Raw genomic sequence first — 16,994 nt, forward strand, 5'->3', positions numbered from 1 at the left:
GCACTTTGTTCTTATGGAGACGGCTCCTTTCCTTCAGCCTCATGGACCAGCCTCTGCTGGCTTCAGACTTTGCTTCTGCAGCTTCCTCATCTCTCTCAGCCTTCAGGGAGTTAAAGAGCCTTGCTCTGGATTAGGCTTTGGCTTAAGGGAATGTTGTGGCTGGTTTGATCTTCTCTGCAGGCAACTAAAACTTTCTTCATATCAGCAATAAGGTCGTTTTGCTTTCTTATCATTCGTGCGTTCACTGGAGCAGCACTTTGAATTTCCTTCAAGGCTTTCCCTTTACATCCACAGTGTGGCTTCCTGTTTGGCACAAGGGCCTAGTTTTCTGCCTCAGCTTTGAACATGCCTTCCTTACTAAGCTTAATCGTTTCTAGCTTTTGATTTAAAATGAGAAACAACCAACTCTCCCTTAAACTTGAACACTTAGAGGCCATTGTAGGTTTATTAATTGGCCTAATTTCAATATCGTGTGTCTCAGAGAATGGGGAGGCCCGCGGAGAGAGAGAGATGGGGGAATGGCTGGTCGGTAGAGCGGTCAGAACACACACAACATTTATTAAGTTCACTGTCTTATATGAGTGGTTTGTGGGGCCCCAAAACAATTACAAGAGTAGCATCAAAAACCACTGATTTAATATGTAATAATTAAACACATGTAATAATAATGTGTAACACATGTAATAATAATGAAAAAGTTTGAAATACTGTGAGAATTACCAAAATGTGACACTGAGACACGAAGTGAGCGAATGCTATTGAGAAAATCATGCCAATAGACTTGCTTGACACAGGGTTGCTAGAAACCTTCAACTTGTAAAAAACAAAATATTGGGTTAGCCAAAAAGTGCCTTCGGTTTTTAAGTAAAAATAAAAGACATATTTTTCATTTTCACCAAGAACTTTATTGAGCAACACATTCACCGTTTTGTTTCACCATCTTCTGACATTTATCAGGCAACTTCATAATTCCATCTTCCCAAAACTTTTTATCTTTTTGAGAAAAGAACTGTTCTAGATGCCTTTTACAGTCTTCCAGGGAATTGAAATTTTTTGCATTAAGAGAATTCTGTAAAGACCGAAATAAATGGAAATACAAAGGTGCAATGTCTGGTGAATACAGTGGATGAATCAGAACTTCCCAGCCAGGCTATAACAGTTTTTGCCTGGTCATCAAAGAAACATGCGGTCTTGTATTATCATGATGGAAGATTATGCGTTTTCTGTTGACTAATTCTGGACGCTTTTCGTCAAGTGCTGCTTTCACTTGGTCTAATTGGGAGCAGTACTTGTTGGAATTAATCGTTTGGTTTTCCGGAAGGAGCCCCTTCCAATCCCACCATATATACACCATCACCTTCTTTGGATGAAGACCGGCCGTTGATGTGGTTGGTGGTGGTTCATTTTGCTTGCCCTCTGCTTATTCCATTCCACATTATAGTACAGTATCCACTTTTCATCGCCCATCACAATATGTTTTAAAAATGGAACATTTTCATTATATTTAAGTAGAGAATAGCATGCAGAAATATGGTCAAGGAGGTTGTTTCGCTTAACTCATGTGGAACCCAAAGATCAAAGCCATTAACATAACCAAGCTGGTGCACATGATTTTCAGCACCTGATTTGGATATTTTGGGTATGTCGGCTGTCTCCCGCGTGGTATAACGTTGGTTGTTCTCAATTAACGTCTTGATTTGATCACTATCAACTTCAGCTGGTCTACCCAACCGTGGAGCATCATCCAGTGAGAAATCTCCAGCACAAAAGTTTGCAAAACACTTTTGACACATTCTGTCAGTCACAGCACCTTCTCCATACACTGCACAAATCTTTTTGTGCGTTTCAGTTGCGTTTTTACCTTTCTTGAAATAATAAAGCACAATATGCTGAAAATGTTGCTTTTTTTCTTCCATCTTCAATATTAAAAAGGCTGCACAAAAATTCACCAATTTTGATAAGTCTTTTTAAATGCATGCTGATATGACAGCTGTCACATACAATCTAATAAAATTGTTTTGAATGAAGTTAAAGACAACCAAGGGCTACTAGAGCCATCTTATGGGAAAAAACCGAGCGAACCTTTTGGCCACCCCAATACCTTCGAATAAAGTGTGATAAAAACAAGTTATGCCTATACCAATATGAACTCATGGATTTTTAATGTATCTGATGGTAATTCTGCATCATTAGTCTTCTTGATGTTCAGAGAGAGCCTTGTAGGTTGATTTCTGTGAACTTCTCATGGAGTAATCCAGGCAGTATTTGAGAGCTTCCGTGTTTCCTACTGTGACTAGCTTTTCCAGATTCTAGTATATTCCCTGCTCTAGATTTGGAATCAGCCAACGGGCTCTAGTTCCTTTTAGTAGGAAACAGTGTTTAGAAATCGTAATATATGTGTTAAAGATACACATTTTTATTGAGTCATTGCTTCTAGGCCTTCTCAGTTGACAGAGATAGAAAATACATTTTTTAAGAAAAATATATGATAAATTTTTACTATTTTCCTATTCTAATTTTAGATTACAAGGATTTTACTTTTTTAATTTTATATTTCTCTCTTTTCATTTACACTGAAAATCTTGGTTCCTAATAACATGATTACTTAACTTGCTTTATTCATGTGTGTGCAAATATGTCTAAGATAATTTCAAAATAATAGCACCACCACCAAGACTATAAATGTTGTTTAAAGCTTCTTTGGGCTTCTCTTTTATTGTAGAATATATCCCATGAGGAATAGGCACTTAAAGTACTATGTTTTAAAAATCACTTGAAAGAACTTTGTGAAATTGCAGTTAAGAAGGTACACATTAAGTTCAGTTGTTTTAGGGTGGTTTAGGGGATTGCTTTTTTTAAATTTAATTTATTTTGTTATATAAAAATATTTTGTGGTTCCAAAATCAAAACTCTGAAGTACATACATTGAGAGAGGCCTTGTTTTCATCCTGGTCCCTTCTCCTGACCCCCATTCCCCCACCTATAGGTAACCATTTTATTTTTTTATTAGTTTTGTGTATATGCTTCCCTTTTATTACTTTTTTTAAAAGGCAAAAAATAAATATAATCATATCCTTTCTTCTTACACAAAGTTAGCATAGTACACATGTTCCATGCTTGCTTTTGTTGGTAAAAAATGTATCTTAGAGATTACTCCTTTGCAGTATGTATAGATATACTAAATATAGATATGTAAATATAGGTATACTAAAATATATATATAAAAGATTACTTTTTATAACCATGTGGTACTGCATTGTATAGTTGCACCATAGTTTATTCAGCCAGTCCCTTAATAATGGACATTTTGCTTTTTTCTTGAGTTTTCCTGTTGCAGTTAAGGCTGCAATGAATAGCCTTGTGCTACCTCATTGAATATTTTTGCTAAAGTATCTTTGGGAAATAGTCTTAAAAGTGGGATGCTAGGTCAAAGAGTAAATGTCTATGTGTTTTTGCTCCTTATTGCTAAATTCCCCTCCATATGGCGTTGCACAATTTTACCTCACCAGCAGTACAGAAGAATTTCTTTTTGCCCAGAGCCTCACCAGCAGAGTATTTTGTCAAACTGCTGGTTTTCTTTCGATGTGACAGATGAGGAAGGATAGCCCATTATAGTTTTAATTTGTAGTTTTTAAAATTATAAGTAAGATTGAAAATTTTTTCATGTATTTAAGAGACATTTGCAGTTCTTTTTTGGTGAACTGTTTATTAATTTTCTTTTTCATTTTTTTAGGTTAATTGGCCTTTTTCTTCTCAATTTTTAGATGCTCTTTATATATTAGGAATATAACCCAGGCTTTTAAAGCCGAAAGTAAGGTTTGTCAGAATGGATCAGCAGATGCCTGCAGGACAAAAGCAGCTTCATTGCGTTGTCTACCTGACTGATTTTGTTTGATAATTCCATACTATTTTGTTACTTCAATAATTTTATAAAGATATATTTTTATACTTTATTTGGCTGTTTTAGTTGTTTTTTTAGCAAGAAGTTGTTCTGAATAACCTAGCTCACCACAGCCCTTAGAAAAGGAAATATTTTATCCTTTGCTTTTAAAATTTTATCTCTTATTTGATATTTTACGTAAAAAAAGTTAACATATGCACATTTGAAAGTTTTGTTCATTTTTGAAGATTTATACCTTTAAAGTATCATTAATTTTAATTAAAAAATATATTTACAGTCATAATAGACTGCTTTTATAAATGCAAAGTGAACATCGCTTAAAATAATGTAGGTAATTACTTCCAGTGGTTTGTTTCTCCTGTATCTCTAGAACTTAGCCCAGTGGCTAAACATAGGTGGGTCCTCAATAAGTCATGAATTAATGGTACGTGTATGTATATGTATACACACGCACATTTATTTATTTTTTAATATGTTGAACTGTATGTTTTAGGCACTTTTTTTTTTCATTTATTTATTTTTGGCTTCATTGGGTCTTTGTTGCTGTACGCGGGCTTTCTCTAGTTGCAGCAAGCAGGGGCTACTCTTTGTTGCAGTGCGTGGGCTTCTAATTCCGGTGGCTTCTCTTGTTGCGGAGCACAGGCTCTAGGCACGTGGGCTGCAGTAGTTGTGGCACACGGGCTCAGTAGCTGTGGCTCGTGGGCTCTAGAGCGCAGCCTCAGTAGTTGTGGCACACGGGCTTAGGTGTTCTGCGGCATGTGGAATCTTCCCAGACCAGGGATTGAACCCGTGTCCCCTGCATTGGCAGGCTGATTCTTAACCACTGCGCCACCAAGGAAGTCCCACATGCACATTTAAATTCAGGGAGTTTTAAATTAGGATACTCTTAACAGTATACAGTAAATGCAGAGTGTTGTTTAAATGTCTCTGAATTTATGTGTGCAAATCATTATATTAGGATTGAGGGTGTACACTTACAAATAGGACATAGTTCTTGTGCTTAAGAAGTTTAAAATGAAATGTCTATCAGTTGCTTATTCTTAAGCTCTTATACCACATACCTGAATATTTTAAAATGGCAATATTTCACTTAATCTGTAATTAAAATTAAAACTTTGCTCTCCTTTGGTCCCAAGGCTCCTGCTCTTTCCACTTTGATTTTTCTTCTCAGTCATCTCACGGCTTCAAGGTGACCTCATCTTAATCTCAACTAAGCATCTATCTCTGTGGAGTTTTGCCATGTCTCTTTAAGGCCAAATTGTGATTTTAAAGGTTCTAAATTTAATTGGCTACTGTTTCATTCACTCTTTAATTCGGGCTTTGTGATCTGTGTTCTCTTCAAGGCCACACCTTCCTAGAAATAATAGTAATAAATATATTTATATATTTTAATCTTTGTATTATTTACAAATGTAATATTTAAACTATCATCTAGGAAATTATTAAAGAGAAATAAAGACTAAATATTCAGCTCCCTAGGGTCCATCTAAAGTCATCCCTGATTTATAATCTTCATTTAGCTTTTAGTAACCCCGTGTGTGTGTGTGTGTGTGTGTGTGTGTGTGTGTGTGTACAAAGATACATGTATCCTCCATTACATACACAAACTAGTAGTGTAATGATGTTAAAACACAAGCATATTATAATACTTCTATCTCATAATTTTTTCTGTTTAAACTGATATTGTTAATGACTGGTAGATTTTGTTTAATATATATTTTTTCTTAATTTTGTAGAATAAATAAGCAAGTAAAAGTGCATAAACTAAACAGAATAGTTATGACCTCGAAAAAATACTGAATTCTTTAAACCAAATACATATCTTATAGTATGAAACTAATTTTTTTAAAACTGTCTACTATTAATCCTGTATTTTCTCAAAATTATGCTTAAGAATAATTTATTATCTTTTAAAAGAAAAAAATGAATAAATCAAATAAAGCAGTGAAACTCTTAGAATCGTTAGTAACTCCTATGGTTGCTATGCATTCTCTCATTTAAAGTAAGATTGTTTCTCTTGTCTGTCTTTACACACGCCTGTTTCCCTTTGGGTTTTATGCCATGCTAGTATTTGATCTGTGTGTGGATCTGATACACTGTTTCCCACCAGCAGTAAATACTGTGGGAGACTGATAGAAGCAGACCAACTTTATTTTTTAATACATATAGATATATAGAAATTGCGGCATTGCATATTTTTAAATGTTTTGAAGTGACTTCTTTGTCTCTTTTGCTTTAGTTTTTACCAGATTCGTGCATCTATGAAAATTCCACCAAGAGTTCCCCACAGAGTAGAAGCTAGTTTGTTACATGCAGCAGGTAAGCCAAGGAATATTTTCAACTGTTTTTAAAAAATGTGAAGCAACATTATAATGACCAATAATAAATTTCATAATTATCTTTATCTTTTAATTACAAATATAAGATGCCAAAGAGCATCATTCTCATACCTCTTATAAAAAATATATTTGAGGCCTCAGTAAAACAGACTTGGTTATAGGTTCCTTGTCTCCCTCTTAGGTTTCTTATGACGAGTGAATAAAAGAAAGTATGTGAAATTTCCATGAAACCAAACATAAGTGGGGGTAGTATCATTTATATCATGTAATCTATAAATTTAACAAATACACAGTGAATGTGGACACATAATTTGACATATGATCACAAAGGTGTTTTATGATAAAGTTTTATAGTATGCGTTTTGAGAATATTTTTCAACCACTTTTTTTTTCTGGTTGATTAATTAGAAAACAAAGGGCCAGAAAGCATAAAATAGACATGTTATAGCCGCTCTTTTATTACTCATATTCTGAGGAGACACACCAGCATTAAAGGATTGGTGGCCCTGACATAATCATTGGGCATTTTTTCAGCTTTCCTGATACAGTATACTCTGTTTCAGTCTAAGCAGTTAGAAAACGAAATGGTTTATGAAACGTACTAGAGAGTTATATATTTCTAATATGAATTACTAGTTTTCAAAGCATCACAAAATAATAAGTATACCTAATATTAAAGCTATGTTGAGCACAGTTCAGTTCATTTTTGAAATTTAAAAATATATTCTGGGAATTTGAAGTGTTGAGGATTATCTTTCTTAGCGTACTATGGATACCAAAATGCTGGTTAATGTTAAAGTTTAATGAATTGTACGTAATGGAGAGTTTACTCTTTCTGAAGACTGTCAGAATGCTCAGGGAGGCCTATTGCTTATGACCAAAAATATGTACCTTTTTTCTTTTCAAAATTAATTTTCTTCTTGGGCTGGTGTACATGTTGGAGTATACATTTATTGTCAATAGATCTTTTGTAAGTCTACTTTCTAGGAAACAGGTTAAAACAACTAATGTTACAGGACAGATTGGTACTGCCTTTTTGACCTTAATCAGCAGACTAAATGTCCTGCTCTGTTGTATCTCCTAAAGTTGCCAGTTGGAAAATACTGTAGACAAACTTCTTTTTTCTGGACTACCTTTTTATTTATATATATTTTCAGCCTTATAGAGGAATAATTGACAAATATCATTTTATATATTTAAAGTGTACAATGTGATTTGTTATACACATACATTGTACAGTACATATACATATGTGATTTGTTATACAGATACGATGTGAAAAAATTGCCATGGTCAAGATAATTAACACATCTCTCACTTCACACAGTTAGTTGTTTTGTGTGTTTGTGGGGAAGAAGGCCGAAGATTTATTCTTAACAGATTTCAAGTATACAGTACTTTATTACTAACTATAGTCATCATGCTGTGCGTTAGATCTGCAGAACTTATTTTTCTTATAACTAAAAGTTTGTACCCTTTGACCTACATCTCCCCATTTCTCCCACACCCCAGCCCCTGGCAACTACCATTCTACTCTCTGTTTCTATGAAACTGACTTTTTTGTTTTGTTTCCACATGTAAGTGATAACATCCAGTATTTGTCTTTCTGTGTCTGACTTATTTCATGCAGCTTAATGCCCTCCAGGTTCATCCATGTTGCTGCAAATGACAGGATTTCCATCTTTTTTATGGCTGAATAGTATTCCATTGTTTAAAGAAGCACTGCATTTTCTTTATCCATTCATCCACTGACAGACACTTGGGTTATTTCCACGTCTTGGCTATTGTGAATGATGCTGCAATGAAAATGGGAGTGCAGAATTTTCTTTTAGATACTGATTTCATTTCTTTCAAATATATATTCAGGAGTAGGATTGCTGGATCATTTGGAGGTTCTATTTTCAATTTTTTGAGGCTCTTCCATACTGTTTGCCATGGTGACTGCACCAATTTACATTCTCCCCAACAGTGTGCAAGTGTTCCCTTTTCTCCACATCCTGGCCAACATTTGTTATCTCTTGACATTTTCATAATAGGTATTCTGACATCTTTGTGCTTTTGATTTGCGTTTCCCTGATGATTAGTGATGTTGAGCACCGTTTCATGTACCCGTTGGCCATTTGTATGTCTTCTTTGCCAAAAAATGTCTGTTCGGTTCCTCTGCCTATTCTAAAATCAGATTTTTTTTTGCTATTGAGTTGTTTGGTTCTTTATATATTTTGGATATTATCCCCTATCAGATATATGATTGGCAAATATTTTCTCCCAATCAGTAGGTTGCTTTTTCTTTTGTTGGTGGTGTCCTCTGCTGTGCAGAAGCCTTGTAGTTTAATGTAGTCCCACCTGTCTATTTTTGCCTTTGCTTTGGTGTCAAATCCAAATAATCGTTGCCAAGACCAATGTCAAGGAGCTTTTCCCCTTTGTTTTCTTCTAGGAGCTTTGTGGTTTCAGGTCTCAAATTTAAGTCTAATCCATTTTGAGTTAATTTTTGTGAGTGATATATAATAGGGGTCCAGTTTGATTCTTTTGAATGTGAATGTCCAGTTTTCCCAGCACCACTTTTCAAAGAGACTTTCTTCTCCTTATTATGTGTTCTTGGTGCCTTGTCAGGTATTAGTTGACCATATGTGGTGGGCTGATTTCTGGGCTCTCTTTTTTGTGCCATTGATCTATGTGCCTGTTTTTATGCCAATACCATACTGTTTTGATTACTATAGCCTTACAATGTAGTTTGAAATCAAGAAGTGTGATGCCTCCAGCTTTGTTCTTTCATTCTCAAGATTGCTCTGGCTATTCAGGAACTTTTGTGGTCTCGTACAAATCTTAGGATAATTTTTTTCTGTTTCTGTGAAAAATACCATTGGAATTTTGATAGAGATTATATTGAATTTGTAGATCACTTCAGGTAGTATGGATATTTTAGCAATATTCATTCTTCCAATCCAAGAACACAGGTTATCTTTCCATTTATTTGTGTCTTCTTCAGTTTCTTTCCCCAGTGTCTTATAGTTTTCAGTGTACAGGTCTTTCATCTCCTCTGGTTAAATTTGTTCCTAAGTATTTTATTGCTTTTCATGCTATTGTAAATGGGATTTTCTTCTTGATTTCTCTTTCAAGCAGTCCATTGTTAGTGTATAGAAATGCAACTGATTTTTATATGTTGATTCTGTGTCCTGCAACTTTATTAAATTCATTGATTAATTCTAACAGCTTTTTGGTGGAGACTTTAGGGTTTTTATGTATAAGATCATGTCATCTGCATACAGAGATGATTTTAATTCTTCCTTTAAATTCTTTAATTTAATTAAAGAATTTAATTCTTCCTATTTGGATGCCTTTAATTTTCTTTTTTTGCCAGTTTGTTGTGGCTAGGACTTCTAGTACTGTGTTGAACAGGAGTGGTAAGAGTGGGCATCCTTTTCTTGTTCCTGACTTGAGAGGAACACTTTGAACTTTTTACCACTGAGGATTTGTTAGCTGTGGGCTTGTCATAAACGGCCTTTATTATGTTGAGGTACATTCCTTCTGTACCTAATTTATTGAGAGTTTTTATCATGAAAGTATGTTGAGTTTTGTCAAATTATTTTTCTGCATCTGTTGAGATGATCATATGATTCTTATCCTTCATTTAATCCTTCATTTATCTTCATTTCATTAATGTGGTATATCACGTTCATTGATTTGCATATGTCAAACCATCCTTGCATCCCAGGGATAAATCCCACTTGATCATAGTGTTTGATCCTTTTAATGTGCTCTTGAATTTGGTTTGCTAGTATTTTGTTGAGGATTTTTGCATCTATGTTCATCAGAGCTATGGTACACAAAGATATCAACACTTTTACAAATGCAGTGGTGCTGAATGAACTGTGAGACGTGCTGCTTTTCCTGCCCAAGACCATCCCCAGCTTGGCTACCTTTTATGTGTGTCATGTTCCACAGCTTCTGAACCATCCTCTGAAACCTCCCTGGGAATGTAAATCTGGCATCCCAATTGTATTTCCTGCCAGTATACCCTAGAGTAGCCTATGGTGTTGAATGTTTAAGTTTGTATGAAAATTATAGAGAATAATGGTTGATGGAATGTCATGACTTATTAGAGGTTCACAGATATAGTAGATCCAAAATAATGTTCAGGTGAGTTTCCTCACCAGCAATCTGAAAAACAAAGAGCAAAGAAAGGCAGCCAGTTTATTCCAATCTAAGAGGTATTGGTTCCTTTCTCTTTTTATGTCTTTCCTCCCCCAAGATTTGTTTCATTTTAAAATGATATTTAAGAGTTCCTGGAGTATGTGTACCTTTTTAGTATTAGTAAATTTGTTAGGAAAAAGTATCCTTCCAAAATTTTTCTGCCTCCAGAAATTACTCCTATGTATTTGGCTGACTTCGTTTTAATAAATATATATCACTGATTTCTAGACTCATCCTTGCTAACAACATAAATATGTTTAAGTCTCTTTTCGCTTCTGTTCCTTAACAGTTCACGTTTCCTTCCAAGGGCTTGAATTTTCTCTGTACTTTTTGTTACATACCCTATTTTTCTTCTAATTTAGATTTTTTTTTTTTTTTTTTTTTTTTTTTTTGCTGTACGCGGGCCTCTCACTGTTGTGGCCTCTCCCGTTGCGGAGCACAGGCTCCGGACGCGCAGGCTCAGAGGCCATGGCTCATGGGCCCAGCTGCTCCGTGGCATGTGGGATCTTCCCAGACCGGGGCACGAACCCACGTCCCCTACATCGGCAGGCGGACTCTCAACCACTGCGCCACCAGGGAAGCCCTCTAATTTAGATTTGTGCTTCCATCTCAAGACCTTTTCTTTCCAGCTCTATATTTTACCATATATCTTACACCAGGTGAATATTTCTGGAAAACTTTTAAGAAGAAGAGAAAAAAAATGATGATTTTGTCTGTGAGTTGCAGTAGGCAGGTTAGATGGTTTGGGAATTAGATGGTGTTATACAGCTTATTGCAACATGTTTAAATTATTTCCAGCACAAGATTGTGCTGACAGTGAGAGGCTTGAGTCAGGACATAGCTGTCATCTTATAATAACATCAGTCATGAGAGACAGTGAGTATTTATGGGGCTGTTGAAAACGGAATAACAACAGTGCATTCAGAGATTTCTACAACAGAGAAGTCATTGCCGGTTCTGGGAAGCTGGCTCCAGTTTGAAATGTTAGAAGACTATGTACAATTTTGATAAAAAATCAAGAACAACTCGCCATTTCTAATAGTGATAGTAGTTTTTAAAAAGAAACGTATACTGTTTTATTTGATTTTTCGTATCTATCCATCCCTTTTCTCTGAAAAAAATATTTTTATGCAAATAATACCAGCAAAGAGTTAAAAGATCCATTAGTTCAGAAAGATTAGTAGTGCAAACCATAGCTCCTTCTCTGGATTCACCCGCTTTTAACTGTTTCTGTAGCCCTGATGGTTCCCCTACATGGACATTCCACGTCCTGTGACAATTTATGTCACACCACTTCCTCCCTCTCTCCCTATTTTTTAAGAGGTACCATTATTCTCACATTTCTCTTTGATCATTACTGGACCTTCAAATGAAATATTTAAAGCTCTGTTTCTTATTTCAGCACATATGACAGACCCCTCATTTTCTAAAGTAAGGATATAAACAATCTTACCTCTTTTTTCAAATTTTCTCTTTCCCTCCACTTCCCAACCTGTTGGACATATCCTTTGTTTTATATTATCAAGATTGCTAACATTCATATTCGGATTTGTAACTGTAGTTAAATCTTGTGTTTTTTGTCTATGGATTTATTCCAAATGTTGAAAACAAGTAAACAGCATTTCCATTTCCATGGTAACACAAGAGGAAAAGGGTTTATAAAATTGAAATGACTATCCAACATAAAGAAGGAGGATCTTAAGTTTCTGGCAAGACAAGGCAAATCTAGTTCTCGTTTTGATATTGATCTGGGTCACCTATGAAATCGAGATAGCTATAGGTATATCTTAGGTATTTTAGTAGTTGTAGAGTCAAAGGTGCAGCTTTGTTGTGGTTAACAAAGTAATTCCTTGGAATCAGGATACCAGCTTCCTTTTATGTTACCTTGGAAAACTCAACCTCTGTGAGCTTCAGTTTCTTATCTGTGAAATGTGTAACCTGCTTTACAATAAGTGAAAGTTCATAGCAAACTGTAAAGGGCCATATACATGTAGGATATTGTTATTGGGCTTCTAGTAATACAAGAAAGAATAAGAAGCAGTCAAGTTTGACTCATTTACTATGCCATTTGTGAACCATTTAATGTTGTAAAGAGCTGAAACTTACATTATTAATTGGATGTTTTCCTATGATTTATGTAATTCTTTTATGCAACATAGTAATTAAGCACATAGGATAACATCTCATGTTAATAAGTAAATCTAAATTTTTTTAAAAACATCAATAAAACCATTTCTTGGACAAGAAGCATGAACCAGGATGACCAAGGGCAAGAAGGGAAAACCGAAGGGAGGAAGAGACCTCAGAAAAGTCCCTGGACTTTATAACTTATTACAGAAATCTGGGTACCTGGGCTTCCATTTCTATTCATATAAAGCTCGTGTAATCTGCACAGAGTATTTGAATTTAGACATAACTAGTTTCAAGTCTTGTTCTGCTGTTTACTAGCTTTATGGTCTTAAACAAATTATTCAGTTTCTCTGAGCCTTTCCTAATCAATGAAATGGAAATAATCCCTGTTTCACAGTGTGTTTTTTGAAAATTAAGTGAGAAAATTGGGTCAAGAGGCCCAGTGTAGTGCTCAGTAAATAGTGGGTACTTTGTCCTGGCTTCCCATCCTATCTTAACTGCCGTAGATGTTAAAGAGCTGCAATAAGGTGACCTCTAGGATCTCAGCACCCGCTTGATGTAAGGACAGTCTCGGAAGAGGGAGCTACTGGAGCCGTTTGTGTGCCTCTCCCTTCTCCGTGTTTAAGGGTTGGCCTTGCTTGTACACAGGAGAGCTGATTGGTATGGTCTGCCCTCTTCAGCACCTTCTCTGGGTCTTTTCTTCCTCAGTGAGACAGCTCTTCCCCTCTAGTGTGGGGTTCTGTAGTGAGTGTAAGAGTGAACTGCAGGTATGTCTTTGAACTAGTTTATCAGTGTGGCATAGAAGACCAAGCACAGGCTTTGCAGCAAACAGCAGTGGCATTTATTTCCTGGACAACTTAGTTACGTTATCAGAGGCTTGGTATCTATAAAATGGATATGTTAATCCCTGCCCTATAAGATTGCCTAAAGGATTCATAACAATATCCGTAAAGCACAGTGCCTGGCACATAGTTAGTGCTCTATAGATGGTAGCTAGTAGTAGTAGTGAGAAGCAATAAGTAAGTAATAAGTAGTCATTAAAAGTCAGCTAATGTTCCTTTTTTCTTGAATAAATTTGGCATTTTTATTGAATAATGTAACACTGTATAAATTTAACATTGTGTACAATGTATTACTTTGATACATTTGTATATTGTACTTTGATTGCCATTGTAGTGATATTTATCACATTACCTAATTATAGTACAGTATTGTTGTCTTTATTCATTATGCTATGCATTAGATCTCTATGACTTATTTATACTATACTCATTGCAAGCTCATACCCTTAAGCTACATCAGTGTTATCTTCCCACTCCCCCATACAAGGGGATGGCGGGGGTGGGAAGATAAGATTGTTCTTATTTTACTCTCTGTTCGTTATGAGTTTGGCTTTTTTTTAGGATTCCACATATAAATGATACCATACGTACCGTCTTTCTCTAACTTACTTCATTTAGCATAATGTGCTCAAGATCCATCCATATTTTCGCAAATGGCAGGATGTCCTCCTTTCTTGTGGCTGAATAATATTCCATTGTGTGTATATACACCACACCTTTTTTATCCTTTCATCTGTTGATGGGCATTGAGATTGTTTCCACATCTTGGGTATTGTGAATGATGCTGCAGTAAACACAGGAGTGCATATATCTCTTCAAAATCCCATTTCCGTTGCCTTTGGGTATACCCAGAAGTGGAATTGCTGGACTGTATGGCAGATCTAGTTTTAGTTTTTGTTTTCCACAGTGGTCAGACCAACTTACACTCCCACCAACATCGTGTGAGGGTTCCCTTTTCTCCACACCCTCGCCAGCACTGTTGTCTCTTTTCTTCTTGAGGAGGGTCATTCTGGCAGGTGTGAGGTGATAGGTAATTGTGGGTTTGTTTTGCATTTCCCTGATGATTAGCCTTGCTGAGCATCTTTTTATGTGACTGTTGGCCATTTTAGTGTCCTCTTTGGAAAAAAAAATCTATTTAGTTCTTCTGTAAGACTGCTGTGTATGGGGAGAAAGAAAGAGAAATTGCCCAAAATTCAAGCAATAATATGCAGGGAAAGTCTTATTACTAAAAAAGTATATTCTCCACTTCGATAAAAGCTTCACAACTAGATAAACATTTGGACTAATAAGAAGTCAAACCTGGTTGAACCAAAAAGAAATTTCCAGCTATTTGTGTTTGACCAGGGTTTTTCTAAGGCTGTCTATTCTGGGTAAGATTCCTTGTGCATATTTGTATTGCATTCTTTTTCCTACCTACCACCACCCAGTGCTTTTATACTGGTGGTAGTGGTTAAAAGAAGAAGGGGGCTTCCCTGGTGACACAGTGGTTAAGAATCCACCTGCCAATGCAGGGAACATGGGTTCAAGCCCTGGTCTGGAAAGATCCCACATGAGGTGGAGCAACTAAGCCCATGCACCACAACTACTGAGCCCGCGTGCCTAGAGCCCAGGCTCTGCAACAAGAGAAGCCACCGCAATGAGAAGCCTGCGCACCGCAGTGAAGAGTAGCCCCTGCTCGCCGCAACTAGAGAAAGCCCGTGAGCAGCAACGAAGACCCAACACAGCCAAAAAATAAAATAATAAATAAATACATACATACATAAATTCTAAAAAAAAAAAGAAAAGAAAAGAAAAAGGGGGGGACTTCCCAGGTGGCGCAGTGCTTAAGAATCCGCCTGCCAATGCAGGGGACACGGGTTCAAGCCCTGGTCTGGGAAGATCCCACGTGCCACGGAGCAACTAAGCCCGTGTGCCACAACTACTGAGCCTGCGCTCTAGAGCCCACGAGCCACAACTACTGAGCCCGCGAGCCACAACTGCTGAAGCCCACATGCCTAGAGCCCATGCTCCGCAACAAGAGAAGCCACTGCAATGAGAAGCCCGCGCACACAACGAAGAGTAGCTACCCCTCGCCGCAACTAGAGAAAGCCTGCATGCAGCAACTAAGACCCAATGCAGCCATAAATTAAAATTAATTAATTAATTGATTAAAAAATAAATAAAAGAAAAAGGGAAGTCTGGAAATAGGGGCTAGGTATCAGGAAGAGTTGGCCCAGGTGCTTTGCCTTGGCAGTGGCTAACTGGCCACTTGTAATGAAGCGTCAGTATTTTGCAGTGCTGCTAGAAGAACCATCTCTTTCTCCCCTGTTAGTTGTTTCCTTAAGCTCTGCCCAGACACCAACCTTTCAGGGCCTTCCTTTGACAGACACTGAAATGTTGTGATAGATTTTTCTGAATTGTGAAGATTTTTCATGACTTGACCCCCATCCTACATGTCTGACTTTATTTCCCACCATTGTCCCTGTGGATTCTCTGGAACAAATTCGCTGGGCTCTAACCTCCCTCCTATTCTGTGCACATTCCTCCCCTCATTGTCTCCTTTGTTAGCCCGTAGATGCCTCCCTTAGGCACTGAGGAGTTTCCTCTGCCATGTTGTCATAGCGCTTTCTATAGACTTCTTTCAGCTCTTAGCATCTTAACACATTTTTTCCAATTCAGAAATGGAATTCTAGTGCAAACAAACAGCAAGAATCATTAAAGAAAAATGCTTTTAAAAATGAGGCAAGTTTAAAGAAATATATAGCTAGAGACAATTCATATTATGTCACTAATTCATTACTGTTATCAGGAACTGAATAATTTCAACAACTGTGAATGGAAAAATCACCAGAAAGTTAGCTCTTGCAATAAACTCTTGCATAGATTATGAAACTTGAGTCCATTTGGCATCACAAGCCTCCACTTCCTTTCCCTGGATTCAGCGGCTTCCTTCTGTCACTGCCATTTGTGGTCTTTTTACCTGGCTGAAGAGACAGTAATAATTACAGTGCCATTTGCTTTGGCCTCCGGAAATAAGGAATTAGGAGATTATCACATTGTACTGCAATTATTTGCTTGAATGTTTCTATCCAAACTAGACTGGGAACTCTGAAAACAAGGACAGTGTTCTCATTTATGTTCATATCTCTTAGTTCTCGTTATTTTAGTGGCAAATTATGGTTGAATGAATGCTCACTTGTGCACAGAATAAATGAGAGATACCAATGCTAGCTGTTTAACCAAAAGAAATGGAAATGCAGAAAGATGGTGATAGGAATAAAATCTAAATTATCATGATTTAATGGAAGTATTTGTAGGCCTCTACCCCAAGTCTCTCAAAGTGTAGGTTTGATGTTTGGGTTAGCAGATGACTGATAGGCAAAGTGAAAATAGAGTCATTTCAACAAGGAAATAGGGCACTAAATTAAGAAGTTAGATGAACGTTCAGTTCTTCAATAGATACTTGCTGAGTGCCTATTATGTGTAAGACATGGTCCTCACTCGTAAATCAAAGCAATGAAACGTGTTTATGTGGTTCCTAACCTCATGGATGGAGGTTATCATCAAATAAGTGTTAAAAAGCAGGGAGGCTTTCCGACTCAAGACAATAAA

General features: G+C 36.6%; 1 protein-coding gene across 10 annotated transcripts in view; it reads left to right on the forward strand.

The window, feature by feature from the left end:
- The window catches only part of FAM135A (family with sequence similarity 135 member A), a 123,575-nt gene that overhangs the window by 27,064 nt on the left and 79,517 nt on the right, over positions 1-16,994 (forward strand). For all 10 annotated transcript variants that reach the window (XM_079939276.1, XM_079939274.1, XM_079939280.1 and 7 more), the window contains one exon: positions 6,141-6,220. In XM_079939276.1, coding sequence (XP_079795402.1) covers positions 6,141-6,220 — 80 coding nt within the window. The remainder of the gene's footprint in view (positions 1-6,140; positions 6,221-16,994) is intronic.

The sequence above is a fragment of the Stenella coeruleoalba genome (assembly GCF_951394435.1).
Source record: "Stenella coeruleoalba genome assembly, chromosome: 12".
Taxonomy (NCBI): Eukaryota; Metazoa; Chordata; class Mammalia; order Artiodactyla; family Delphinidae; genus Stenella; species Stenella coeruleoalba.